We start from the raw sequence: 26591 nt of genomic DNA, 5'->3' as shown, positions 1-26591 counted from the left end.
ATCTTACAGTAATTTAAAAACGAAAGCTGCGTTCGTCCGATAAAAAACGATTTCGATATAAAAGCAGAATCACAGTGCAGTTTGCGTCTAAGCGCAGTTTTGCGTCTAAGCGCAGTTTGCGTCTAAACACAGTTTGCGTCTAAGCGCAGTTTGCGTCTAAACGCAGTTTTACGTCAAAACGCAGTTTTACGTCAAAACGCAGTTTTACGTCTAAACGCAGTTTTACGTCTAAACGCAGTTTTGCGTCTAAACGCAGTTTTGTGTCTAAACGCAATTTTACGTTTAAACGCAGTTTTACGTCTAAACGCAGTTTTACGTCTAAACGCAGTTTTGCGTCTAAACGCAGTTTTACGTCTAAACGTAATTTTACGTCTAAATGTAGTTTTGCGTCTAAAGGCAGTTTTGAACCTTGAAAAGCGTTTTACGTAGAAAGCAATTTGCAGTTATAAATGGAATCCGAATGTAAGCGTAAACTGCAGTGTGAAGATCGTACGAAAACACGATTTACGTTTGAATGCAGATTCTGAAAGATCAGAGCTTAGAAACTCGTTCGTAAAGGCGCAGAGGGCAGTAGCAATGTAGGAGGTTTGCAGTAATGGAAAAGTGTTCAAGGTAAAAGCAAACCAGAGATTTAGAGTGGTTCGGTCAGTCTTGACCTACTCCACTTTTGGCTTCCTCCTCCGACGAGGTCACCGACGTCAACTAGCTGCCTTCCTTCAATGGGCGAAGGCTAACTGCCCTTTTACAGTTTCTCTCCTTTTGACAGGCTTAGGAGACAACCTTTACAGATCCTTTCTCTCCTCTCTTTACAACTCAAGACTTAAAGAACAGAAGGAGGAGAACTTTAGGACTTTACACAAATTTGAGCTCTTAGAACCACTGAAAAGATCAAGAATTCGGTGTGGATCTGTATCCTTTCAGTGTTGAATGGGTGGGGTATTTATAGGCCCCAACCCAATTCAAATTTGGAGCTCAAAATGATCAAATCCCGGAATTCCGGGATCAGGTGGTTGCACCTCTTGACTGGAGAGGTGGCACCGCCTGGCAGAGCTCGAAGACTGAGCTCAGGCGATTGCACCTCTCTGCCAGAGCTCCAAGACTGAGCTCAGTGGTTGCATCGCCTGGCAGAGCTCGAAGTCTGAGCTCGGTGGTTGCATCACCTGGCAGAGCTCGAAACTGAGCTCAGGCTGATGCACCTCTCTGCCAGAGCTCGAAGACCGAGCTCAGGCGATGCATCTCCTGTCCAAAGAGGTTGCACCTCTCTGCCTAGAGCTTGAAGACCGAGCTCGGTGGTTGCACCTCTTGGCAGAGCTCGAAACTTGAGCTCTAGCGGTGCTACCTCTTGACAGAGGAGGTTGCACCGCCCAGTCTCGCTTGGAGACTGAGCCCTGGGCGGTTGCACCTCTTGGCTGGGGCGGTTGCACCGCCCAGTCCCGCTGGAAGACATGGCCTGGGCGGTTGCACCGCCTGGCTGGGGCGGTTGCACCGCCCAGTCCCGCAGCCCAGGCGGTTGCACCTCCTGTCCTAGGCGGTTGCACCGCCTGGTGCAATCAGGGTCCGAATGGTTCGCTCCATTCGGCCCAATTTGAATCTTTTCAGGGGCCCAATTGCCCCAAGATTAAGCTAATGGGATCACCTCCCATTTTCAAGCTTAATCATCGTGCTAACTACGATTAACTCTAAGACAACTTCTGCAGCTATGCTCCGATGCGTCAATCGCTTCTTCCGGCGAGTTTCCGGCGAACTTCCGTCGATCATCCGATAAACCCTCGGTGATCCTTCTGCGGACATCCGGCATACTCCTGGACTTTGCGACGATCCACTTGGCGAGTTCCGACGAGCTTCGCTTGGCAAGCTTCTGGACTTCTCGGATCTGTTCTCGCTGAACCTCCGACGACCGTCCGAACTTCCGTCGAACTCTCGAACTCCCAACGTGATCATGATTTTGACTCCGGCGTAACACCTGCTGCTTGTCTTACTCTCATCGTAGTTAATCCTGCACACTTATCTCAACACATAGATTAGATAACAAATGACAATTGACTTCATCATCAAAATCCGAGATTCAACAGATTTTGCGCGTCGAACGTTACTTTTGCGACTACCGAACGTCGAATGATGCTATGGTGGAAATTACTATCATCCACCTTGAAAGAGATGCTATTCAATTATATAATTGGCTAGAATATAATCATAGGGCTCTGACATGGAATTAATTTATGAACGCACTGCTAAATCGTTTCGAACCTATGGAGTATGAAAATATCAATGGCCAACTCGTAAAGATTCGACAAACCTCTACGATTGAAGAGTACCAAACTAGGTTTAAGAAGCTTTCCTACATTGCTTATGATTGGACTAACCATTAATTATTAAAAACATTCATCGAAAGACTCAAGCCAGAGATAAAAGGGAAGGTTAAGGCACGGCAACCCCGTACCGTGACAGTTGTGATTTCTTTCATCCGAATACAGGAAGAATGGCTCATCCAAGATGCTCGAAGGATTAAAACCTCTCCTAGACCCATGGCATATAAATCTCCTTTTGATCTTAGCCATCCTTCGCTGTCAAAAAAATTGATAAGAGAAGAACTACGTGACCGATCAATAAAGGGTCTTTGTTAGCATTATGATGAGCCATGGAACTACGATCCTCGCTGCAAAAGGGGCCACCTCCTACTAATTAAACCTCTTGAAGACATGGAGGAGGAGGTCCAAGAGCATGAGAAAGAGGTTGCGGATGAAGAACAGCAATCGATTGATATTACGATGCATGCCCTTGCCGGTTACACTAACCTGCAAACGATGAAAGTGGGAGGACTTCTGAAACAATAACTTATCACCATTCTTATTGACACGGGGAGAACTAATCATTTTATGAATAGTAAGGTTGCTATCCGGATGGCCTTACCTATTGAGAATTGCAACAGGTTTGACGTTAAGGTCACCGATAGATGAATTTTGAAGTGTGCTTATAAGTGCCCGCAGGTGAAAATATTGCTGTAGGACCAAGATATAATTGCATATTTCTTTCTCCTCCCTCTTGATGATTATGAGGTTGTTCTTGGCATCGAATAGCTGATGACATTAGGTGATGTTTCCTAAAACTTTGTGAAACTATTATGAAATTTTACAGTAAGGGGAAACGGGTGATACTACACGGGAAACGTGGGGGCAACGTAACAATGATTTGCACACAACGAATGGAGAAGGTTTTGCACAAAGCATGCAGCGGCATTTTGGTATAACTTGAGCAGCAAACTAAGGGTGAGCCAACAGAATTTGAAGATCTAAACCTACTTCCTTTACTTGCTGAATTTTTAGATATATTTGACGAACTGTGCAACCTACCTCCTACCCGTCGGCATGATCATTGTATACCGATTCTTCCAGGCAAACCTCTAGCAAATACTCAGCCATATCAATATCCACATCTCTAGAAGGATGAAATAGAAAGGATTGTAAAAGAGATGCTTGAAGTAGGAGTTATTCGGCTAAGTTGCAGCCCCTACTCTTCACCGATGCTCCTCGTACGAAAGAAGGACGGAAACGACATAACCGTCAAGGATAAATACCCTATTCCAATAGTAGATGAATTGCTTAATGAATTAAAGGGAGCACGAGTCTTTACAAAGCTGGACATTTGATTTGGGTATCATCAAATATAAGTGTGCGAAGAAGACATACAGAAAACCACCTTTCTAATGCACAACGACCACTATGAATTTTTGGTAATGCCCTTTAGTCTCACCAATGCTCCCTCCACCTTCTAAAGCCTTATGAGTGATATATTCCAAAATTATCTTTATAAGTTTGTGCTAGTTTTCTTCGATGATATCCTTATTTACAGCCCTTCTCTTGAAAGTCATGTTCAGCACTTATGACTTGTTTTGATGATTTTGCGAGAACATGTTCTTTTTGTCAAAAAATCGAAGTATAGCTTTCTTCAATAGAAGGTAAAATATCTTAGATATATCATGTCAGAGAAAGGTGCGATAATGGACCCCTCCAAAATTGAAGCAATGTAGAACTAGCCGACCCTAAGAAACATAAAATTGCTACGCGACTTTCTCGGTTTAACAAGCTACTACTGCAAGCTCGTAAAAATCTATGGAAAGATCAGTGCACCCCTTACTTTCTTGTTGAAAAAAGATACTTTCCAATGGTCAGACAAAGCCACCACCACCTTCGACGAACTTAAAGCCACAATGACGATAATGCCTATACTAGCACTACTCGACTTCAATAAGACTTTTGTTATTGAAGTCGATGCCTTCGGAATCGAAATTGGTACTATACTAATGCAAGTGATTGCCTCCTCACTTATACTAGTAAGGCATTATCTTCTTCCCATCTCAAGATGACTATTTACGACAAAGAGATGCTCGAGATTATGCATGCAGTGACCAAATAGAGACCGTACTTGATCGGGCGATGCTTTCAAATCAAGACCGATCATAAAAGCCTAAAATATTTCTTGGAGTAGAAGATAGCTTCCCTCGAGCAGCAAAACTGGGTAAAAAAGCTTCTTGGATATGATTATGAAATAACTTACAAAAATGGGAAAGAGAATGTTATTGCATATACGCTTTCGTAGCTACTCGAGCAAGCTGAATTTTTGGTCGTTTCACTTCCGACTAATAACTTCCTTGAGGATATTAAGAGGGAATGGCAGGAAGATCCGGAGCCTAGTAAGATCATAAAAAAATTAGAGGAAACACCAAGGTCCATAGCTCATTATAGTTGGGACTCAAAAGAATTACGCTATAAGAGATGCATTGTGATAGTGTCAAATTCTTCTTGCATAAAAATCATCCTTCAAGAGATGCATTCTACACCTACGGCTGGGCACTCCGGGTTCCTTAGAACCTATAAAAGAATTAAGCAAAAAATTTATTGGGTAGGGATGAAAAATATTATTTCTAAATTTGTGGCACAATATAATGTATGTTAACGATATAAAGGCAAGACAGTAGTAAGTCCCGAAAAGTTACAACCTTTACATGTCCCGGACTCAATATGGACTGATATATCAATGGACTTCATCGAAGGGCTTCCCTCATCACAAGAAAAAGCTCAAGCAATGATGTAACAATAATATAATCAACATAAAGGTGAAAGAGAATTTTTAGTCGGAGATTGAGTCTTCCTACGGCTCCAACCATACAAGCAAACATAAATCCAGACCAGAGCATATATGAAGCTTTCACCCCGGTTCTATAGACCCTACCAAATTTTGGAGTGCATTGGAGCGGTAGCATGCAGATTGGACTTATCCACCAGCTCCCGAATCCATCCAGTCTTCCATGTATCGTGTTTAAAACTCAAGCTGGGATAAAACAAGATAGCCCAAAGCCATCTACCGAATATGACTATCCAAGGAGAATTTCAGACCCAACCGAGTGTTATTATTGATCGACGGATTGTGACTCAACGACAATGACCCACTACTGAAGTGCTACTATAGTGGGCGAACTTGGCAGTAGAAGATGCCACTTGGGAGAACTATGACGACTTGAAGATCAAATTCCCAGAATTCATAGATCGTCAACCTCGAGGACAAGATTGATTTGAAGAGGGTGGGTTTGTTACGACTCTAGCTATGAAAGTCCTAATTGAGTTTCATTGAAAGGGGTATTCATGTAAAACCTACAAAGTCGACCCCTATTAAAGAGGTAAAGAAACCGATTAAGATTAGGATTAGTTTGAAGGTTGCTTCTTAGAGAAGCATTGGGAGTTCGTTAGAAGTATGAGTCTTGAGTATGAGCCCTATTAGGAGTTGGGGTTTAGAAGCCCTATAAATAATAATCTATTCATCCTCTTTTCATAAGTAATAGATGAATCTTTTTAACAATCTTTGAGCAGCAACTTGGAGGAAGGAACCCCTATAGAGTTTTAAGGAGGCTGATCCCCTTAAGAGATCAATCCCAAGCTTAGAATGTGTAAAGGTTCTAACAATATACCATATGGTTTTAAAGCAACCACTTGTTAAATGTTAATATTCCAAATCTGGAAAAGAGAACTTTTAGGTTAATTAATCATGCTTAATATTTGACTGCCTTTTGTGAACTATCTGGCTTTGACATGACTGTCATGAAATATGAATGTAGAGTCATTCTATCATTAAATCTTGCCTACATCTTTAAATATTGGGCTTATATTATAATATAGGTTAAATCTCACTATATATATTGTTAGGTGATTTTACTAGAAAATACTCATATTTTAGATATTTTTCAATCAATATCCCTATTTTATTTTTTTCAAACAGTATTCCTAATTAAAAGAAAAAATCCAAACTGTCTTTCAAAATCTTTTTCGCCTGTTACAATATTTTGGTCCATTCTAGTATTTTAGCTCTGTAAAGTCTACTTAAAGATATTGTAAATAATCTAAATAAACTTAAAAATATGATATTGTAATGACAAATAATGACAATCAAACAAATAACACGGTATGATGTCATTTATAGTATTTGTCAATAGAGTTTACAGTGTTTTCGGTACATCAATAAAAAATTATAAAACGAATCAAATAAAAACAGCTGTAACAGTTGATAACTGTTACAGTTGTTTTTATTTTTATAATAAAATACTGTAAATGCTATTGAAAAATAATGTAAAACGAGCCAAATAAAAATATCATCACAGTTGAAAACTGATAAAAAAAAAACGAGTAAAAAAAATTGAAGGAAAAACCTTTGAGGGGTACTTTGGATATTTTTAAATTAAATGTATTGTTTGAGAAAAAAAATAATAAAAAAAAGTATCTTTTGAAAAATACATAAAATATAAATATTTTCTATGATAATCGCACTATATTCTTTGTGTATATCCCACTTCCTGCTTGTGTTATTTATATCTCACTTGTCTTGTAGGCATGCTATCTTATTTTGTTATCCTCCGTTGCTTCGAAGGAAACTAAAGTAATTTTCTATTTTTAGTACATTTTAAGGAACAAAGAGGTATAAGGCATCAAAATTAATAGATAGATTTGCTTTAGTCAAGATAGAATAATGTTGGAAGAACCGGACCAATCAATCCATCCACAAAAGAGTAAGCCAATAAAAATAATAGCATTTTGTAGTTTGCATTACAAGTCTCTTTGTCATCCACATATCTAAGAACGGATCCATCAATAATTTAAATCAATGAGTTGCAAGTTGTATATTTTAATGTAGAATCATATGCTTCATGCATGAACACGCAACCAACACTATTTATTTAGAGTTTTCTTTAATGTTTTAAATATATTTTTTCTAGTAGTGTTCAATATGAATATATAATAATAATAATAATAATAATCATAATTTTGAACATATTCTTCAATTAATAATTGATTTTATTATTAGTCTGAGAATATGATATCGAAGTAAATGATAATCAACAAGAAAGATAAAGTGAATGAAAGACAATAAAAGATACTGCACGTCTATTTTTCTATGGATAGATGAATACTCAGACAAATAAAGGTACGACGCACTATTTTCATGGATATTAGTCAACCATATAAGGAAGGGTATGAGAGGATTTATAGAGTTCAATATGTAGAATATTTAGGTGCATAGATATCATAAGAAAAGTTAGAGATGACAAATAACCTATTCAGATGTAATATAATAAGATGTTGGTTGGATTATCACATACCCGAGAACCACATATTCAAGAACACAAGGACCAACTTTTATTTCTAGTCTAATATTATAACATGTCGATGACAATGACAATAGTTTAGGATGAATGAGGATAAGTTACCATGCTAACTCATTGTGGATATGTGTTTTGTGACAAGGTAATTGCTCCCCTTGGATCTTTAACTCGTATGCTAGAGCTCTTGAAGTTCTTGTTATGCTATTGCAAATTCAATAATTATTTTTAAACCCTTAAAGTAATTTCGTTCATGATGTTTTTGAATTCAAAGAAAATTATTATGTAGATGGTGATGGCAATGATATATAGCAATATGCAATGATAATGGAAGCGGCTATGATAGATGATGATATATATCAACAATCTCAGTGTGGTGTTGGTGGAATAGTTCATTGGTGATAATAATGCTGGAGCTGTTCATGGCAAAGATGATGGCTATGAACGGATATGAGCAGCTACGATGATCTGAAGCAATAGTGATGGTAATATTAGATATAATAATGATAAATATAAGGTACTACAATGGAAAAGATGATGACTTTTATCATGAGTGGAGCAGAGATGATGGTTGAACAAGGTATATTTAAAATAAAAAAATAAAAAAATAGCTTTGCAAAGCCCTTTTCATGAATAGGGTTTGCATTTTTTTCAATTTTTAAAACATTTACATATAGAAAATTTTGAAAAAAATCAATAAACCAACATACACTATTTTTCCGTTTTAATATTTTCTGCATAAATAAATAAATACTATTAAATCTTTATTCTCTATGAAAATCTAAGGTAAATTCATACCACATGATGAGCATCAAAGACAGAGAATAATATAGCATAAGACAATTAGGAAATAGTGAGATTAGGTTATAGTCTCCACCCTATGGTGCCCTAAAAAGCTCACCAACTACATAAACCCTAAGATGTTGTCTATGTGAGAAGGGAGAATATGAGTCATTTATTTTCCTACGGTCAAAAGTTGCTTTGAGCACTATTCTTTTCTTTTAAGTTGAGTCATCACTATGCTTTTTGGGAATCCATAACATTTTCATATAGCTCCAATCGAACAAAGATATATATGTGTATATATATATATATGTATATATGTATATATATATGTATATATGTACATATATACATATATATATATATATATATGTATATATGTATATATATATGTATGTATATATGTATATATGTATATATATATGTATGTATATATATATATATATTTATATATATATATGTATATGTATGTATATATGTATATATATATATGTATATGTATATATATATATATATGTATATGTATATGTATATGTATATGTATATGTATATGTATATGTATATGTATATGTATATGTATATGTATATGTATATGTATATACATATACATATACATATACATATACATATACATATACATATACATATACATATACATATATATATACACACATATATATATACATTTATATATACACATATATATATATATATATTATATACATATATATATATATATATATTATATACATATATATACATATATATGTATATATATATGTATATGTATATATGTATATATATGTATATATACATATATACATATATGTATATTTATACATATATATGTATATATATGGATATATGTACGTACGTATGTATATGTATGTATGTATTAAATTATTTGCACTCAGCCCCTAACATTTTATCTTTCATTGCACACATTATATAATACATAACTAGTAAGTAAGTTAGGGAAACAAAGTTTTTAATACTTCAAACCAAAAGTGTAAAAAAAAAAAGTCTTTATATATAATATGTATGTATGTATGTATCACATCTTTCCCCGAGCAATAAGCAAAAGATAATGCAATCTTGATGAGAGAAACAAACAAATGGTCCACGAGGAAGTGATCCAAAATTCCATCTAGCATGCATAACAAAAAGTAAGACTATAGTTTGATACTTTTGGTTAAACTATCACAATAGCTTTTACATTGAGCACAACCATTTTCAAGTTCATGATGCATGGATACAGCTGCTTAGCACATTTCTCTCTCTGCAACACATATACCATGTACATACACGTAATATATATATATATATATATATATATATATATATATATATATATATATATATATATATATATATATATATATAAACGCTATTATCTAACTACAAAAGCGAAGAACAAATGCTTAATGCAACATGAATGAATACTTTTAGATCACAAAGCAATATATTCTGCAAGAATATTAGGTTGCCTAAAAGATTCAGCACTATGGAGCCTCCTGTTCTTGTGCAGTTTATTTAATGCGCGACTCCATGCATGCATGTCCACTAGATGCAGTTGAAGTGGCTCATCTCAGCTCAACTCCACCATCTCATGCCCTACCTGGGAGCCATGGACGCAAATTACAAACCATACATCGCCGCAGTCATCATCCAGCTGACATATACTGGCTACTTCGTGATATCCAAAGCAGCTTTCGATGAGGGTTTGAGCACGTTCGTGTTCATCTTCTATCGACAAGCAGCTGCTTCGGTACTACTCGCCCCCCTCGCTTTTGTCTTCGAAAGGTATTCATCATCATCTGCTTTCATTTCGTTCTTAGTTCTGCCGTGGTCATCATCTTGGTTGCTGGTTGCAGGAATTCCTCTCCACCATTGACGTTTATGGTGTCGTTGAAACTGTTCATGCATGCAATGCTTGGGTATATATGTTGTTGATGTTAGCTTTTGTTGCGTGCTGGTAGTGTTGATCTCACTTTGTGTGACAGTGGTAGTCTCTGTGTTTTTAGGATTACTTTGAGTTTGAACTTGTATAACATCGGAGTGAAGTATACTTCAGCATCAGTGGCCTCAGCAACTGCGAACTCCGTCCCGGTATATACCTTCTTCTTTGCTGTGCTCTTCAGGTTTGTGGCTCTTCTTCTATTCTTCTTCCCTTATGAGATAGAACTAATTTTGTTGACAGTAGTAAGCGACATCATATAAATTATGTACCTTCATTAATTTCCGTTCCAAAGATTAATTCTTTGAGGGGAAAAAGATCGAAGCAAAGTAGCTACGATTCAGTACTAAAAAAAACTGATGAGTCGGGTCAGATCGGAACAGGTCATTTCAGGTCGAAAAAATATCTTCTGGTACGATGCAGATGTTCCTCGCTGGCTCATGGCTTTTGATAGAAGTTGCACCCGATTATAGGATCAAGTGGCCTATTGTTATACTTCTTGATGGGCCATATCGCTATTTTAAGGGCCAAACTACATTGCTTGATACATACATACATACATACATACATACATACATACATACATATATATATATATATATATATATATATATATATATATATATATATATATATGTTCCCTCACAACTTCATATTTATAGTAACAAAGTTTGCAAGTGTATGTTCTCAAATTAATGCACTTGGCATAGATTATTACCATGACAAATATCTCCAGCTTCAATATATGAACAGAGTAGTATGTGTACTTTAATGATCCAGAATGGAGACCATGAAGGTGAAGAGGATCTCAGGAATAGCCAAGGCAGTGGGAATAGCACTTTGTGTGGCCGGAGTGGTGATGACTGCCCTCTATAGAGGCTCTTACATCCATCCCCTGAACCTCCATGGCTCCTCCGGCCGCCACACAAGTCCAACACACCAGAAGGCAGCTCTGCCAAAGACCACCTGGATCAAAGGCACCCTTTTCATGATCACCTCCAACATAACCTGGGCATTGTGGCTGGTCTTACAGGTGCATTGCACTAGCATTAGATCAGCCATGAGAGAGAGATGTTGCCATAGGCAACAGGGGGGTTTGGGGATTCCATGCTAATCGCTGATCACTTTGCTTACAGGGGATGTTGCTGAAGGAGTACACTTCCAAGCTTCTCTTCACAACACTCGAGTGCCTCTTCGGCACATTTCAGTCGCTGTTTGTTGCGATAGCATTCGAGAGGGACAGCTCCAAGTGGAAGCTGCAGTGGGATATGGGCCTGCTTGCCATCCTCTACAGTGTGAGTGACTCAGCATCTTAAACCGATTAGGTTATTTGATTCTTAAACAGATTAAAATAAGTAATTTTTTTTTTTTTTTATCGTTAACGATGTTTGAATTTTCTAAGGACAATTAAGTCATTTTATTATAAGGATGAAAAAATTTAAAAAAAAAAACTATTTTTGTTACTCTCTTATCCCCTCAATGTCTGTTCCCTCATATCAAAAAACTATAATATTATTTATATATTTTTATAATTTAAATAATTTTAATTTTAATTTATCATTATAGATGTTTGAATTTTATATGGGCAATTAAGTCTTTATCTTATAAGGACGAAAAATAAATATAAAAAACTATTTTTGTTACTCTCTTATCTCCTCAATGTCCGTTCCCTCATATCAAAAAAATATAATATTATTTGTATATTTTTATATTTTAAATATTTTAATTTTAATTTATCGTTAAAGATGTTTGAATTTTCTAAGGGCAATTTAGTCTTTGTATTATAAGGATGAAAAATAAAAGAACTATTTTCGTTACTCTCTCATCCCCTCACCGTCGGCTCACTCATACCAAAAAAATTTATAATACTATTTATGTAAATTTTCTATTTTAAATATAACATATGCTTTATTTTATTTATAAAATATATGAAAGTTATGGTCAATCAGTTGACCATAGGTTCAACCGATGGCCTATCATTTTTCTTAGTGACACCTCAAGAATTTTTAAGAAAGATGAGGAAACACTCACCTATTTCATAAGTACAAGCAAGAAAAATATTCTTGGTATCTTGAGATAAAATCCTCCTGGAAATAATTTTATTCCCAACAAGTTTATTGGATATGATGCTATCAACTGAAGGTCAGTCATTTTGTTGCTGATAAATCTTCTTGTGTTTCTCACAAGAAAAAGCAATGATGAATCACATTTTCTTTGATGGCAGGGGTTTGTGGTGACAGGAGTTTGTTTCTATTTGCAAACATTTTGTGTCGAGAAGAAGGGCCCTGTGTTTTCGGCAATTTTCACACCTCTAAATATTGTTTTCACCATGATATGTTCATCTGTTTTCCTAGGAGAGATGATTTCTGTGGGAAGGTGTGGGGCCTACGCATACCTGGTTTTTCTTCCATCTTTCAAACTGTCTGATTAATTTAGCTAAGCTAATGCTATGTTGACACATTGATTTCAGTATTTTAGGTGGACTTCTTATGGTTGGAGGCCTTTATGGAGTACTATGGGGAAAGAACAAGGAAAGAGCTCTCTGTCAGGTCTCAATCGAAGAAGGAAAGCCAGCACATGCAGGAGAAGGAAGAAACATGGCCTGAACTATTTTGATGTTATTTCTACTTTGAAACATGAAAGAAATCCTTGTGTTGAAGAAATCAAAGAGTTGGAAGTGCTACCAAATGAAATCTGCAGCTAAATTTTGAGTTCATGTTGATCAACCAAACAGCCATGGTTTATGAATCAAAACAGTGAAGAATTTTGTTTTTTGTACTGATTCTTACAAGAATGCAATAGTTAAGAACATACTGCCAAGAGCTTCTACAAGTCCTGTAGGAGTTTAATTCTCCTCAGCAAGGAGGATATACAAGAATTATTTAAAAATATCATATCCTGCTACATATAGTTTTATTTTTCTTACCACAGAACATGAGCAGATAAAAAATCAAATCTACAATGCAATCGGGATTTGAATCGTGAAAGGAAACAGCAGAATGATGAACAGACAACAGACGCAGAAGAGTAATTCCATCAGATCAGCCATGTTTACCTGTAAACCATGTCGGTGTAAATTGTGGCAATCAGTAAACAGGCAATCATGCATCTGTCGTCTTCTCCTCTGCATCTGGACTACCTTCTGTGACACTGGAATCTGTTGCCTACACCTTAGCAGTTTCGACTTGGGCTTTAGTTTCTGAACCCAATGCTACTGCATTTGCTACGCTTGCTACGGAATCTGCCGCCGTAGAAGGAACAGAAGTCTCCCGTGGGGTAGCAGTCGTGATAGCTTGAGCGGCTTCGGCTTTAGAAATCTGCGTAGGTTGTTCATCTGTTTCTTGCACCACTGCCTCTTTCGATGCCTTGCACTCGATCACTTCTTCCTTTGGTAACACAGTCTCCGATAGAATGTTCTTAGCAGTCTCAGAGGAACTGCTCGGCTCTTCATTCTGCAGAGACGGCAAATATAATTAGTATAAGTTCAACTTCAAATTAGCTTTTGTGAACTTTGTACATACATTTAGTGATTTTTTTTTATTTTTTTATGGTGGCAGGTTCTGAGGCTTACTTCCATCCGGAAGATGACCTGAAAAGTTCCCTACCGAGAAAACATATAAGCAAGAACATCAACGAAAATACACATTATGGTCCTTGGTGTCTATTGAACAATTCTAGGATTTCAAATTCTTGATATTTATTAACTCAAGAAGAGTGATAAGATTAAAAAATTCACTGCATTCATTTAACTTCATACTCAACGTTAACCTTACAGAATTACCTCAAGCATTACTTGGGAGTAGGTCCTATTTATGTGGAAAGCCTTAAGACTGACATCATAGCAGTTGTTGATCTTTGAATGTGTTCTATGCCATGATGATTTGTATGTCACATACCCTATTTCTACGTACTTGATACTTTTCTAATGCCATGAACAAATCATTCAATGCCTGTTTCTATCGATAAAAAAAAAAATCTTATAAAAGGTCTTTAAGCCTCCTATACGCGATTTTGACACTAGCATATCCATAATAAACTGTTATCGGCTTTAGCTAAGCCCTACTATCAATGAATTATGGTCAAGCAAGCTTTGAAATGTAGAAAAAATCTAAAACAACTAAAGGGCTACATGGATTAAGAGAATAAGTGATCATCAGCATTAAATTTCTTAATTAGAAACCTAAGGTGGGTATAACAGAGTTTTCCACAGGAATGATATCAGAGTGCTCCACACATAAGATTTCCAGCAGAATTAGCCCACGACATAAAATTTACATGCTATAATGAAGGTTGGCACAAGCACTTAAAAAGGGTTTGAGACCTTTCGATGTGTTATGATCGATAAAGGAGAAAAGTAAAAGTGCTGGCACTTGAAAAAAGAAAAAAGACAACTGGCAGTCCTCCTGAGGAAAATTGAAAGGGTGAAGTATCTTTTGTAAAGCTAAAGAAAAAGCCTCTAATTGATTGCACGTTCATTGTCAATAATGCTCATGTATTTTACTGGATAACCTACATGAACAGACATAGGAAACAACAACCAATTGTCAATCAGAAATCAGAAACGTAAGAATTGTCTTAGGAGATACTTGTCTTAGAAGATTCTAAAAGATTCTTCTTAATCTATGGTTAAAAGTAAAGTAAAGTAGCGCAGGCAAAACATAAAGAGAGAAGAAAACAATAATGGTGAGAATGATGCATTAGGTCTAAAGACGAAGAATATAAGCCACACTATACGCAGGCAATGAAACAATGACATCAACTACTAGAAAATTGCAATTTTCTATTCTCAAATCCATGGGACAAAATTGGAGAACCATCAGGTCGGTTACACAATCAAGTCAGCATGGAGCTTCTACTGGATTACACTTTCCGCCACACAGCTGCTTCCAATGTAGCAAGCGAATTGAATAATTAAATTCGATATGCATTTGACCTCTATTGGAATTAAACTTGTTCAAGTGACATAAAAGATTTATTACATCAAGTGGGAGAATCATTACATCTAGAAGAAAAAATAGATTAAAAGTCTATAAAAGGATAAGTCAAATTGGTTATTGGCTCTTGAAAATGTTTTTTGAAAGAGAATAATTCATCTTGAATACAATTAATATAATATATCTTTGGGGACTATATAAACCCTATATATTGGGTCATGAGGGTAAGAGAGTTTCTGAAATTATAAAAATATTTTTTGAGAGAAATATAAGAGATTGAAGCTCGTCATACTCTTCCTCTATTTGATATCTCTATCCTCTCTTCTTATCAACATCAACAACCTCGCCTAACATAATCAATGCCCCTGACACCCGTATTTTACCATGTTAGTGGAGTTTTAGAAGCAGCCAAATGAGGAGGGGATTCCCTCATTCGATGCAACAAATGAGATCAAAAGCTAACATCAAGAATCTTCAGAACACACTACCAGGTCTAAAGATCGCAACTTGTTTCCTTCTGCAGCTGAAACAGAGATTTTGACGATTAAATCTGAGGAGTAAGGCAGCGACACGCACCTGGAACAAGTCACTGAGAGATCTCCGCCGGTTCTCCTCCGGTTGCCCCGGCCCCCGCTGAACCTCCCGCCCTCCTCCACCATCTTTCATAGAAATTACTTGTATAAAATTGATTACATCAGTTTTTCTAAGATGACCCTTCAATGAGAGGTAATGAAAAGGGTTAAATAATAAATTATATAATTCTTAGCAAAATATTTATGTATAAGATAAGATTGAAATATTACTAAAGAAGAAACACTTCACAAAATTTAGAATTGTGCAGTGTGACAATATTATGCAACACTGATATGGAAGAATTTTATGTAGATGTATGTTGTATGGCTGGTGATTTGTTTGCGTGCAAATAGTATGTCACAATGATATGGGATTTCCACTGCTTTTGGGGTAAAAGGAGAAACATAATACTGTAGCCAGTGAGACAATTATACTGACAATAAAAACATGGTATCTCCAATTTCATGCATTCAAATCCCAAGTTTTTTTACTTCTTTTGCTTTCCAAACAAGTACAGCAAATTCAAAACAAGAAGCATACAAAACCTTGATCTCAATGTCATGCCATAGCAGTCACATCTTACTGGCATTCCAAACAAATTAGAAGAAGGGTAACAGTTGCCAAGAAGGCTGATTTCTTTATAAAGAATTTACCAAAGGCAAAGGGTATGCTATTAGCATTGACAATAAACATCCCAAGTACACAGCTCACATGCTTCCAGATTAAGCTGGAACAGACTAGACAAAAATGTCTATAGTCTAATTTGTCTTCCAAATAGGTTCTGGAATGCTAGTCATGGCAGGAGAAGTTAAACCTGCTCTTCGCTTTTCCAGGTCCAACACCGGCGCCATGCCAATTACTTGCTAACAGATGATCAGAGAACCTGTGCAGGAATAGAAGTTTGGTGGAGTACGGCATGCGGCATGTTGATGTTGCCGACACTTGGTGGTCCTGTGCTGCTTCCAGCCGTGGGTTGTAACAATTGCATGAGCGAAACGAATATCTCCATCCTAGTCACATCTCTGTTGGCCTGTGCACAATATATGCAACCTTTGTTTTAGCAATCGTAACATTTTCTTTTTTTTTCAAACACAAAAGAAATTACATTGCTAGAAAGATCGTGTATGACCGATGCTTAAAGAATCAGCACTCAAAAGAGGAAGGAGAGGATCATGCCAGTAGCCTCTTGAAAAAAAGGAATTTTTAGTTGACAAAGCAAACCTAGCCAACCAATCCCCAATGATTTCCTTCCCCAAACAATGACTGAATTTATGGATGTAACATAGTTACCATGGGCTATAAATTTTTGTATGTAACTATGGGCTATAAATGCACCACATGGGATGTTAGGATAAGGAACAAGTGAAAGGAGAATATATGACCTATGTAAGTGTGTGAGGCATGTGCATAATGCTGATGGAATATTAAATTAAAAATTATATTTAGATAAGGAGTTAGCTTAAGAGCCATAATTAAATGAAGAGTTCCATCAAATTAGGCTGCGGTATGGTCTGCCTATGACCTTGTAACATGAGAGAAAGATAGAGTGATTGATTGTGATGAATAAAATATTTTAGTTTCATCCTCTTTACTTATCCGCTACTGTGTTTTTCTATGAATTAATGAAAACTATCATCCTTCAATGATAATTTTCCAACAGGTACAGTATGACACTAAAGTTTGTCTGCATGCTACTAAACTGAAGGCACAGATCAATAGCAAGGAACTTATATGCCAGAGGCATCTTAGTACCTCTACGGCAAAACGTGCCCAAACTTTCCTTTTTCGTGCTTCCATCACCCCTTTCAATATTGTCAATCCCAATCCTCTGATGAAATCAGCAATCTCCAGAAAGAAACCCCGCTCCTCGCAAAGCATCTACAAATAAATCATCTTGAGGCTTTCTCTTCATTGATGAGAATTGATGAAAAGCAAGTAACAAGAGGAACCATTTACCTCTACGAGCAGCTGTCGAGGTGGGTTCAGATCCTCCACTATGATCGGACAGATCATTGGTTGAGTTCCTACCTCAAATGCCCATGTTGCACCACCGTCGAAGTTGTCTTTCAAGAGCAACCCGCCCTCCTCACCACTGATCTGTATATGCAGCAAGTAAAAAATGACACTTAGGGTTATAAATCAATGAAGTCCTACACATCTGATCTGAGAATCTGATGGAAGGAATGACAAAATAGAATGTAACAGCTTAAGGCTATGCAGACAAGGATGGAGCTGATTACGACATGTTCACAAAGAAAGACAAATGGCCATATAAAATAAAATTCTTTAACTAGTCCAATTAAGTATTTAATAAAATTACAGTAATCCCAAAACATGATTTGCATGAGATAGCTTCATGAGGGTTTTCAGTTAGAAGAAATCTCTAACAATCATTGGAAGTCTTCACTAGCATAAACCTTTATTGCATCATGCAAAAATTTATGCCACAAATAACAAACATGGTTTTCAATGTCGGTGTTGCTTATTTAGTTTTCAGATTGCTAAAAAGGTGTAACCAATGATTCTTAAGAAGTTTAAGCAAGCTTAGACATATAGCAAATAGTGATTGTAGGATAAATCCACATACTTTGGGTTCTCCAGCAACCTTAAGCTTGTCAGCATGCTTGGTTACACTTTGCAAGAAAAGCATGTGCTTGATGGTTTTTTCCAACAAGGCATCAATGCTACACTGTTCCATTGTCAACAAGTAGCAACAAAATCATTAGTATTGCCCTTAAGCATCAACAATCATAACTCATAAAACTTATGCATGCTTGAAGCTTCAGGTCATAAGGTCACCTTTGCCCCATTTGGTACTATTTCTCGGAGTTCCTTGATACGGTCTTGTATCATCTGTCGATCTTTCGGCCTTGGTCTAGGACTCTCATCAGGTCTCGGCCTCTTCCTACTTAGCTTACCTACTTCAGCAACTTTTTTACTATTTGAATCTGATACACAGTCATATTTAACATTCTGACAATTCTCAACCCATGAGCTGATCAAAGATTTATGAAGCCCAATTTTCTGAGAGTAGTCTCCATCTTTCTCAAGGTTGCATGAAGACTTGCCATAACCTGAGTATGAAGGCTCTTTTTTCGCAAGTACTGGTGAAAAACCAATAAAGTCATCTTTCCTGTGCTTCGACAGAAGCACTTCGCCATGACTGGGATTTCCAGCATAATGAGAACTATGAACATTTGATAATGAAGTCTTACAAGAAGTACTGTCTTCTGAGCTATGCTTGGCACCTGAATTGATCTTTGAGATTACTGCATCCAATAATTGATCACTGTCATCTATGGAAAATAGCCCAGAATACAAAATCTGATTGCTTGATGAATCTAAGACAGGTATCTCTGTACCCACATTAAAAGCACTTGCACTATTCTCATGCACTAAAACATCATCTAAACTGCCATTTGAGCAATTCGTCTTATTGTCAATATCAAACAAACCAAAAAGATCACTGCTTGAAGTAAAATCCACAGGAAATGGTGATGCGTCTTTTGATGTATATAGAAGTTTGCATTCATCCAAATCTTGCACACATTGCCTGCTCTCGCCTGGACAAATACCATTTACCTTATAATTAACTCTTTTACATCTTTGATCTCTCTGAACAGCATTTGAATAGCAAAATTCATACTCAAAAATGTCAGCTGGCATCTCAGGGCAAGAAACTCGAACATCAGGTTTGGATGAAAAGAAACAAGAAGCTTGAACTAAATCACTGTTTTCTTTTAGTGCTCCTGCATCTGATACAGGATTAGAAACTTCATTGATGCAGAAAGGCTGGTCCTTGTTAGAAACCTCTGAAATGCCAGGTTTTCCAAGTGAGCAGCTTCTTTGGTCTAAAATTTGGGGTGCCCCACTTACAGAAAACTTGGCACACAAATTTGAATGTTCAGTGACTCCATGCTGAATGGAACTGGAGTTGCCAAGTTTATCTGCATTGTTGGATGATTCACTCTTAATACTTAGTGGAAAACCCTTGGTATCTTGCAGTGATGTAGATAAATTGTTCGCAGATTCTAATGTTCCAATAGCTGATGTGAACATAAGCTCTTCTTCCAGGACCTTTAAACTGTTGGACAATAGAAATAAGTTTGAAACAGAAGGCTCGTTTTGACATTTGGAGCCTGTATTAACTGGCATTACTTGCTGTGTACACTCTATATCTGGCTTCGGAGATATGTCCTGAGTACCATGCATGAAAAGTTCACCTATAGTATGTGTTGTAGTGTTCACATTTTGTTTGCCTGACATTATTTCAGAAGCACTGGGTTGCATTTTCTTATTCATTTGTGATGGTAATGCAGAAAACGATGCAGCAAAAGATTCTGGAGGTAGGAACCTGATGAGCTCATGGCTGAATCCGTTAGCAGTAATAGGCAGTATATTGTCCACAGTAGTACAAGCAGTTGTAGATCGGCAATCAAAAAGCGGGCCAAGTGAAGAATACATTTGACTTTTTTGCCTCAGTGTTTTCTGGGTGTTATCAGATGGATGAGCTCCCAATCCACAATTTAGCTTCAAAACTAAATTTTTCACATGATTAATGAAATCAATGTTTTCCAAAACCTGCAAGATATGGATACACAGATCAGAAAAGAGGATAATAAAAACTATAAATAAGCTTCATTCCTTCAGCATGTCTCGCAGTAAATTTCTTTGATCATAGATAGGATCAGGCTTTCCAGCAGTACATCATCATCATGCCCATAAATGTAAAAAAAATTCTAAGCTTTGCTTGTTAATTCTTCATAATGATGTGTGTTTGTGAAGAATTTTCATCAAAAATGATCTTGCAGCATAGTTTCAACTACTCCCCAAATATATAGTGACAATATGCAAGTTTATGATTCCCAATTTGCAAGTAAGTGCACCCATCCATGTTATTTTTCCACACTCTGAGTTGTGTTCATTGCTGTCTGAAACATTAAAACATATAGTGAAATTGGAAACACAAGATGAGGCCACTTCAACAAAGCTAAAATCAGGATCTACTTGTAGTTTTCAATATAGTGGAAGTCAACATACCATCTGGGTGGAACCTAGTTGTATGACTCCAACTGGAAGCACAGGAATAACTACAATTGTCTGCAATGCAAGAAATTTATCAAAAATTTGGTTAAGAAAAAGAAAGAAAATAGAATGATATATCAATAAACACAAACAAGAGAAGAAGAAGAAGTGAGAATAACAAGAAATGTTAAGAGAATACTGCATGACCTGAATGCCTGCTACAATCTGGCAATTTATGTCAGCAAAGCCCTACAAGTACACAATAAACATTCATTAGGCATGGCAAGATGGTAATCAGGGCTTTTACTCCAAATCAGGAAGTAGAATATGCTTTTGAAGTACTTGGCCACAGTAACATTTTAGAATAGATGTTTAATATAGGATTCCACAAGCAAAAGAATGGAAAAAACCCAACACAAAAATTGACGGGCACACTCGCTACTCACTCATCCACAATGAAATCGGCTTGCACAGTACATCTCCAATTATGAACGTTCTATACCATAACATTATTAAGTGTGATACACATAGATTTAATCAAAGAAACTCATGTCAAACCGATATAATAAACTATCACCAACGAACACAGTAAGATAATTCCTAACCACAGACTAGTGATAAATCTACTTATTAAAGCTAATCTCCCTGGAAATAAGGGACACCAAGATTGCTTAAATCTCAAACAGCATGAAATGTTGGCCCAATCACATGACACCATATTCAAAATCAAGAGAAGATGTAGCTTTGAACATTAGTCAAGAGGAAGAAATTGATTAAAAATTATCCTAAGATGCAGTACAGACTTTGCAGAACCACCGCCATCATCATAATGATAATAGAGAGCCAATCTGCCTGAAAGAAGAGTATAACATCTCAGTTCAGTCCTGCAATGGAAATGGGCAAATTCTTGGTTTGATTTATAAAAGTATGATGAGTGTACTATCCTTAATTTAGGATTAAGCATTTTGGACTAGTGATTTACCCCCAACGATGTTAGTAGCATAATTATCTCATCAGGACAAGTTGTGACAATTGGTATCAGAACCGAGACGACATGAGGCATGGTGAGAGGCTTGAGTATAAAAGGACTATCTGTATAGGGAGCTAGAGGACGTCCACGGAACGGAGCAAAAGGATACATCATGGTTTGGAGCTACCACTAAAGCATGTCGCACATGCATCATGTTAGGGTCTGATTTTGAGCTATGTTGGACAAGACATCTTAAGTGAGAGAGAATGTAATACCTGATTTACTTACACATCCGATTGACTTATAAGGGTCTTAAGTAATTTGGGCTTGTCGTTTAGTCTCAACGAAATTAATGAGTCAATTATACTCTGACCAGAGGTAGTGACAAAGGGCCTTTACAAAACCCAAAAGTTTCCGTTTTGGGTCAATAAGCCTTTGCATAGCCCAATTCCAGCCTAAGGTGCTTTACACTTAATTACATCTAGAATTTCTAGATGTTTTTGAAAATTTAGGCTCACTTCTTCAAATAACTGATGAAATAACACAAGTCTAGGCCTCATCTTCTTCTCTAATTCAGTTATTTTATGAGTTACAGAAGCAATTAATTCCCGAAAACAACCGAAGATAGTCAAAAGAAAATCATTTACACCAAGAGTATTCCAATGTGCATTTATTTGTCAGTCTTAGTATATATTTTCCTTAGTAATGTTATAAAGAGAAACAATCCCCTGAGCTATACCTACCAAAATTTCCAAGTTTCATACGTTAAGCCATTGACAAGATGACCTAGGTACACAAATAACAACAATGTTGTCACACATAAAGTGCCCACCTCAGAGAGCATTTTAGGTTATAGCATCATATGTTTAATTTTTAACTAGACAATAAGAACATCAAAAGCTATACCTTAGATGTGGAACCAAATCCATCAAGGGTATGGTTATGGATCCACAGATGTTTTCCCACTGAAGCTGCCTGTCCAGTTAACCTGAAATAAGAAGTCCATTAAGTAAGCTAAACAAGGAAAGAGAAGCCAACGGCAAGCATAAAGAAGACGAATAAGAAGAAAACATTTCACAGAAATGCCAAAACCAAGAATGACCAGATTAGTCCACACACCCATCTCCGACAATATGGACCTGTGATGCCATAATCTTGTCAACCAGATCAACTATTCTGTCATCTGCTTGACAGCCTCGCTCCGAGAAGCAGTTGTCCTCGGTACTTTCAACAACAGCATGTTCCTTGAGCAGCAAATCTGAAACCTGCAACTTTGACACGCCCAGCTTCCGGTCACAATACCCATCCTCCCAGGTCAAATGCCTGCCAAATTTCACAATAGAGTCCTCAAAACAAATGTCAAAACATGTAATCCAAAGGTTTAAACAAATAGTCGACCAAAACTCCAAAATTTTTCACTCGTTTTTAAGATCACAGTGAAACAACGTCACAAGCATCATACAAGAGCTCAAAGCTACAGCCGCACAATCCATGCAAGACCTAATGTCAATAACAAATTTTTCTGCTTGCTATCCATCACAAATGTTTAGAAACCACAGGGATATTTTTGTTTGCCTTGCCACTCAAAAATGGAAAGCAAATGAAAGAGACACAGAATAAACCATAAAAAGCGTCTCGGTTTTTCCAAAGATAACCAAACAAGCATATTTCTTCGTACGTAACAACATGAGAAGCTCAGATATAAGCTTCCATCAGCTCAAGACGAACCGGACGTAGACACCTTTTTCCTTACTTATCATGTTACCAAGCTCATCAAATGCGAGTTTAGTATACCCTACCTCTGCTAAACTTTACCCGGCGAAACAGAAAGACATAAAATTCGAGAGAGGAAACTTACATCCCACTCCCAAAGCCGGTCGCGCTCCAGAAAACCGCGTACGACCACCCGAACTCGAGGCACAGTTGCCTCAGCGCCTCTCTCAGCGGCAGCCCCATGGCGACAAGCCCCACCACCACGGTCGATCGACCAAAAAAGACCCGACTTTGCCGCCAAATTCGGAGGAAGAAAGCAACTGGAAGCCGAAAAGGAAGGGAGAGAAGGAGAGAGACAACGGAAGGGCTCCGAGAGACAGCAAATGTCGACACCGCGCGGCTCCGGGGATAAGAACGGGTCTAGCTGCCGCGGCAAGAGCCCCGCCCCGCCTGCATGGTCCGCAGTCCACCACCCCTCTTCCTACCACGCGCGGCCCTCCCCTCCTCCTCCGCTGTCGGTCGCCGGCCACCCATCGACGAGCTTGACCACCTGGGGGAGCTTCAAGAGGGCCTCCGCGGAGCGCGAAGAGAGCACGTTTAGAGAGAGAGAGAAGATGGCCTCCTTGCGAGGGGTGGTCCTCTTCACAGGCAAGGCCGCATCGTTCCTCCGATTGCGGGGGTAGAACCGTAAGTCCAGGTCAATATATATACCCAGACGGGAGGGATGAAACAATTGACGAGAAAATCCAAACCTAGAACTGGGACCCACATGTCTTCCAATAACAACACGGGTATCGAAGTAGGTAACGAATCGCAAGCGGTATCAACTCCCCCCTCTAAACCATTGAATCCAGACCGTCGGATCCAGTCTAATAATTAATTCCTGAACTGCAGGAAATTAACGAAATCGCCATTGTCTCCCGCATAGGAATTGGACGCCAGTGATGAACGCTTGAGATGATTTTGGCGGTCAATCAACGGGAAGTTGTTATCCCGCATAGAAAATTCGTGCACATGTTCGTATATTTACTCTTACTTATATCGTGCGCAGCTTCCGGGAGCTCGGGCGACAGAAGGGAGGCGTGTTTTAGGCCACGCTTGTTGTGCAAATTTACGAGGGTTGCCACTGAATGGGGGCTTTCAAATGGGGTGTCCTTTCCTGGTTTGTATAATGGGTCATCATGTAGTCTTTTAATGGTGGGGTTGATCTTTCAAAGTGATGGCTGTAGTGGGGTGTAAGGCGCTGAGAGGAGGAGTACAAGGAGGGCTGACACACTCCCAGTGGCTTGTCTTCTCCTTTTGCTTAAACTACTAAAAAGCTCTCAGCTGCAAACATTTGCCTTTCTCCTTTTGAGGAAGGATGTGATGGCTTTTGTTCTGTTCTTCACTAATCTTTGTTGGAGCCACACCCTGATGATGTAAAATTAATGAGCTTGTTTAATGACTATGATTTTGTTAGCCGGAGATGAGGGGAGAATCCATGTTGCTTCTGTTCTTTGGTTCTACATGAGTGTTTGTTGAAAGACTAACTGGAAGGGTATCCGTTCCTCTGTGGACTTTGATGAATGATACCACTTCAGGAACTTCTATCATTCATGCAGTCCATCTATGTGGGAATGAAGCAAAGAAATGCAGTGAAGAAGCATGTTTTTAAGTTCATTGGAGATGGGCAGGAGACTGTATGGAACACCGAAGTCGTACTGGATTCATGGTTGGATTCTTTTTGTGCTCCATTGCTGTCAATTTGGTCACATTCCAAACACTCAACAGCATGTTTGGATGGAGATGTGCCACGTCATGATCCATTTAGATTTTTATTCCTCTGTCTAATTATTTGCTCTAAATATAAGGTTTAGAACATAATATCTTGACTCGGCTATCTCAGATTCTAAGAGGTCTGCTTTGATAGGAAAGTAACTCTTCAAACAACCACTACACTAACCAATAGGCAGATCTCTAAGTTATCTGTCTTACGAAGAGAAGGTGAGCAGTGTGACATGAATAAATATGAGCTCAAACATTGGGCTTGGAAGGATAGAACACTTGATGGCAATCATCTGGGTTAACCCACTAAAGATTCAGCATTTATGATGGCCAAGTGCTGAGTGCTTCTTTACCGAGAGGACAGAGAGAAAAAGTAGGAAAAGATAAGAGCCCACTAAAAGACATATCTGTATGAGAATCTTGACCTTGGCTTGTACAATTATACACCCTTCCCCCACAAAAGCAAAAGTTTTGATTTGAAGCTACTAGTCCTTTGTTGTTTGACACTCGATCTAAGGCCCACCGGTAATGGGAGGGGTGTTACAAGTCACAAGAATGGCAGGCAGATAGGATTAGGGTCACACCAGTATGGATCCCCCACTTCTTTGTAGTTGGATCATGGGGGACTCAGCCAAAAAGTTTCTGTGATTGATGATGGAGATTTTGATGTGCCTTTTGTTTTGTTTGGACCTGATCTAAGTGCACTGAAACAAAAAAAAAAAAGGACCAGGAAATAAATTTGGCATCTCATCAATTTGTAATCTCTACTCCTTCTGGATCCTGAACTGTAAACAAAATGTTCAGGAAATAAGATCAAAGAAAGATGAACAGATAACAACTACGAGGGGAAGTGAGACAGTTCTTCATTTTTACTACTTTTTTTTTTCTCAAACAAAATACCTTTTTAAATTATAAAAACACCTCAACATGGCTAAAAGCCAGCAATCAAAGCAAAATAAGACAACAAATGCTTGAAGTAGATTCATCTTCTTGAGGTACTTTCTTCACCAACAAATGTCTAAAATTCAGGTCTTAGATCTCACCCTAAGTCGTCAATTTTCTATGTTTCAATCATTTGGCAGATGTGCATTGTTCGCTTCCTCACAACTCATCCATGCTGATTTGGATCAGCACGTACGAACAAGAAGGTCACCACCCAACCCCTGTTTCTTCGTGCATGGAAACTTGCAGTTCCTTTTGTCTTTTCTTCTCCCCTCCCCCCCCACC

The 26591-nt window shown here is 37.7% G+C and overlaps 3 protein-coding genes across 3 annotated transcripts; 1 reads left to right on the top strand and 2 right to left on the bottom strand.

The window, feature by feature from the left end:
- Nucleotides 1–10008: 10008 nt before the first annotated feature.
- LOC103985253 (WAT1-related protein At5g64700) lies at nt 10009–13139 on the top strand. The gene is made up of 7 exons (XM_065183598.1): nt 10009–10231; nt 10303–10365; nt 10453–10569; nt 11166–11418; nt 11522–11680; nt 12610–12761; nt 12856–13139. The coding sequence occupies exons 1-7, from the start codon at nt 10038–10040 to the stop codon at nt 12989–12991; spliced, it is 1074 nt and encodes a 357-aa protein (XP_065039670.1). The 5' UTR covers nt 10009–10037; the 3' UTR covers nt 12992–13139.
- Nucleotides 13140–13413: 274 nt separating this feature from the next.
- Nucleotides 13414–16011, bottom strand: LOC135674120 (uncharacterized). The gene is made up of 2 exons (XM_065183599.1): nt 15896–16011; nt 13414–13837 (listed from the first exon to the last, which is right to left on the bottom strand). Exons 1-2 carry the CDS (start codon nt 15983–15985, stop codon nt 13550–13552), a joined length of 378 nt encoding a protein of 125 aa, XP_065039671.1. The 5' UTR covers nt 15986–16011; the 3' UTR covers nt 13414–13549.
- A 486-nt stretch (nt 16012–16497) lies between these two features.
- LOC135674119 (transcription factor LHW-like) lies at nt 16498–24271 on the bottom strand. The gene is made up of 10 exons (XM_065183597.1): nt 23746–24271; nt 23007–23210; nt 22794–22875; nt 21125–21166; nt 20933–20992; nt 18692–20473; nt 18480–18581; nt 17849–17989; nt 17645–17770; nt 16498–16922 (listed from the first exon to the last, which is right to left on the bottom strand). The coding sequence occupies exons 1-10, from the start codon at nt 23841–23843 to the stop codon at nt 16767–16769; spliced, it is 2793 nt and encodes a 930-aa protein (XP_065039669.1). The 5' UTR covers nt 23844–24271; the 3' UTR covers nt 16498–16766.
- Between the last annotated feature and the right edge of the window lie 2320 nt (nt 24272–26591).

Source organism: Musa acuminata, chromosome BXJ1-5 (assembly GCF_036884655.1).
Source record: "Musa acuminata AAA Group cultivar baxijiao chromosome BXJ1-5, Cavendish_Baxijiao_AAA, whole genome shotgun sequence".
Taxonomy (NCBI): Eukaryota; Viridiplantae; Streptophyta; class Magnoliopsida; order Zingiberales; family Musaceae; genus Musa; species Musa acuminata.
Note: the sequence above shows the minus strand (reverse complement) of the source record. Positions and strands in the feature narration are given on the sequence as shown.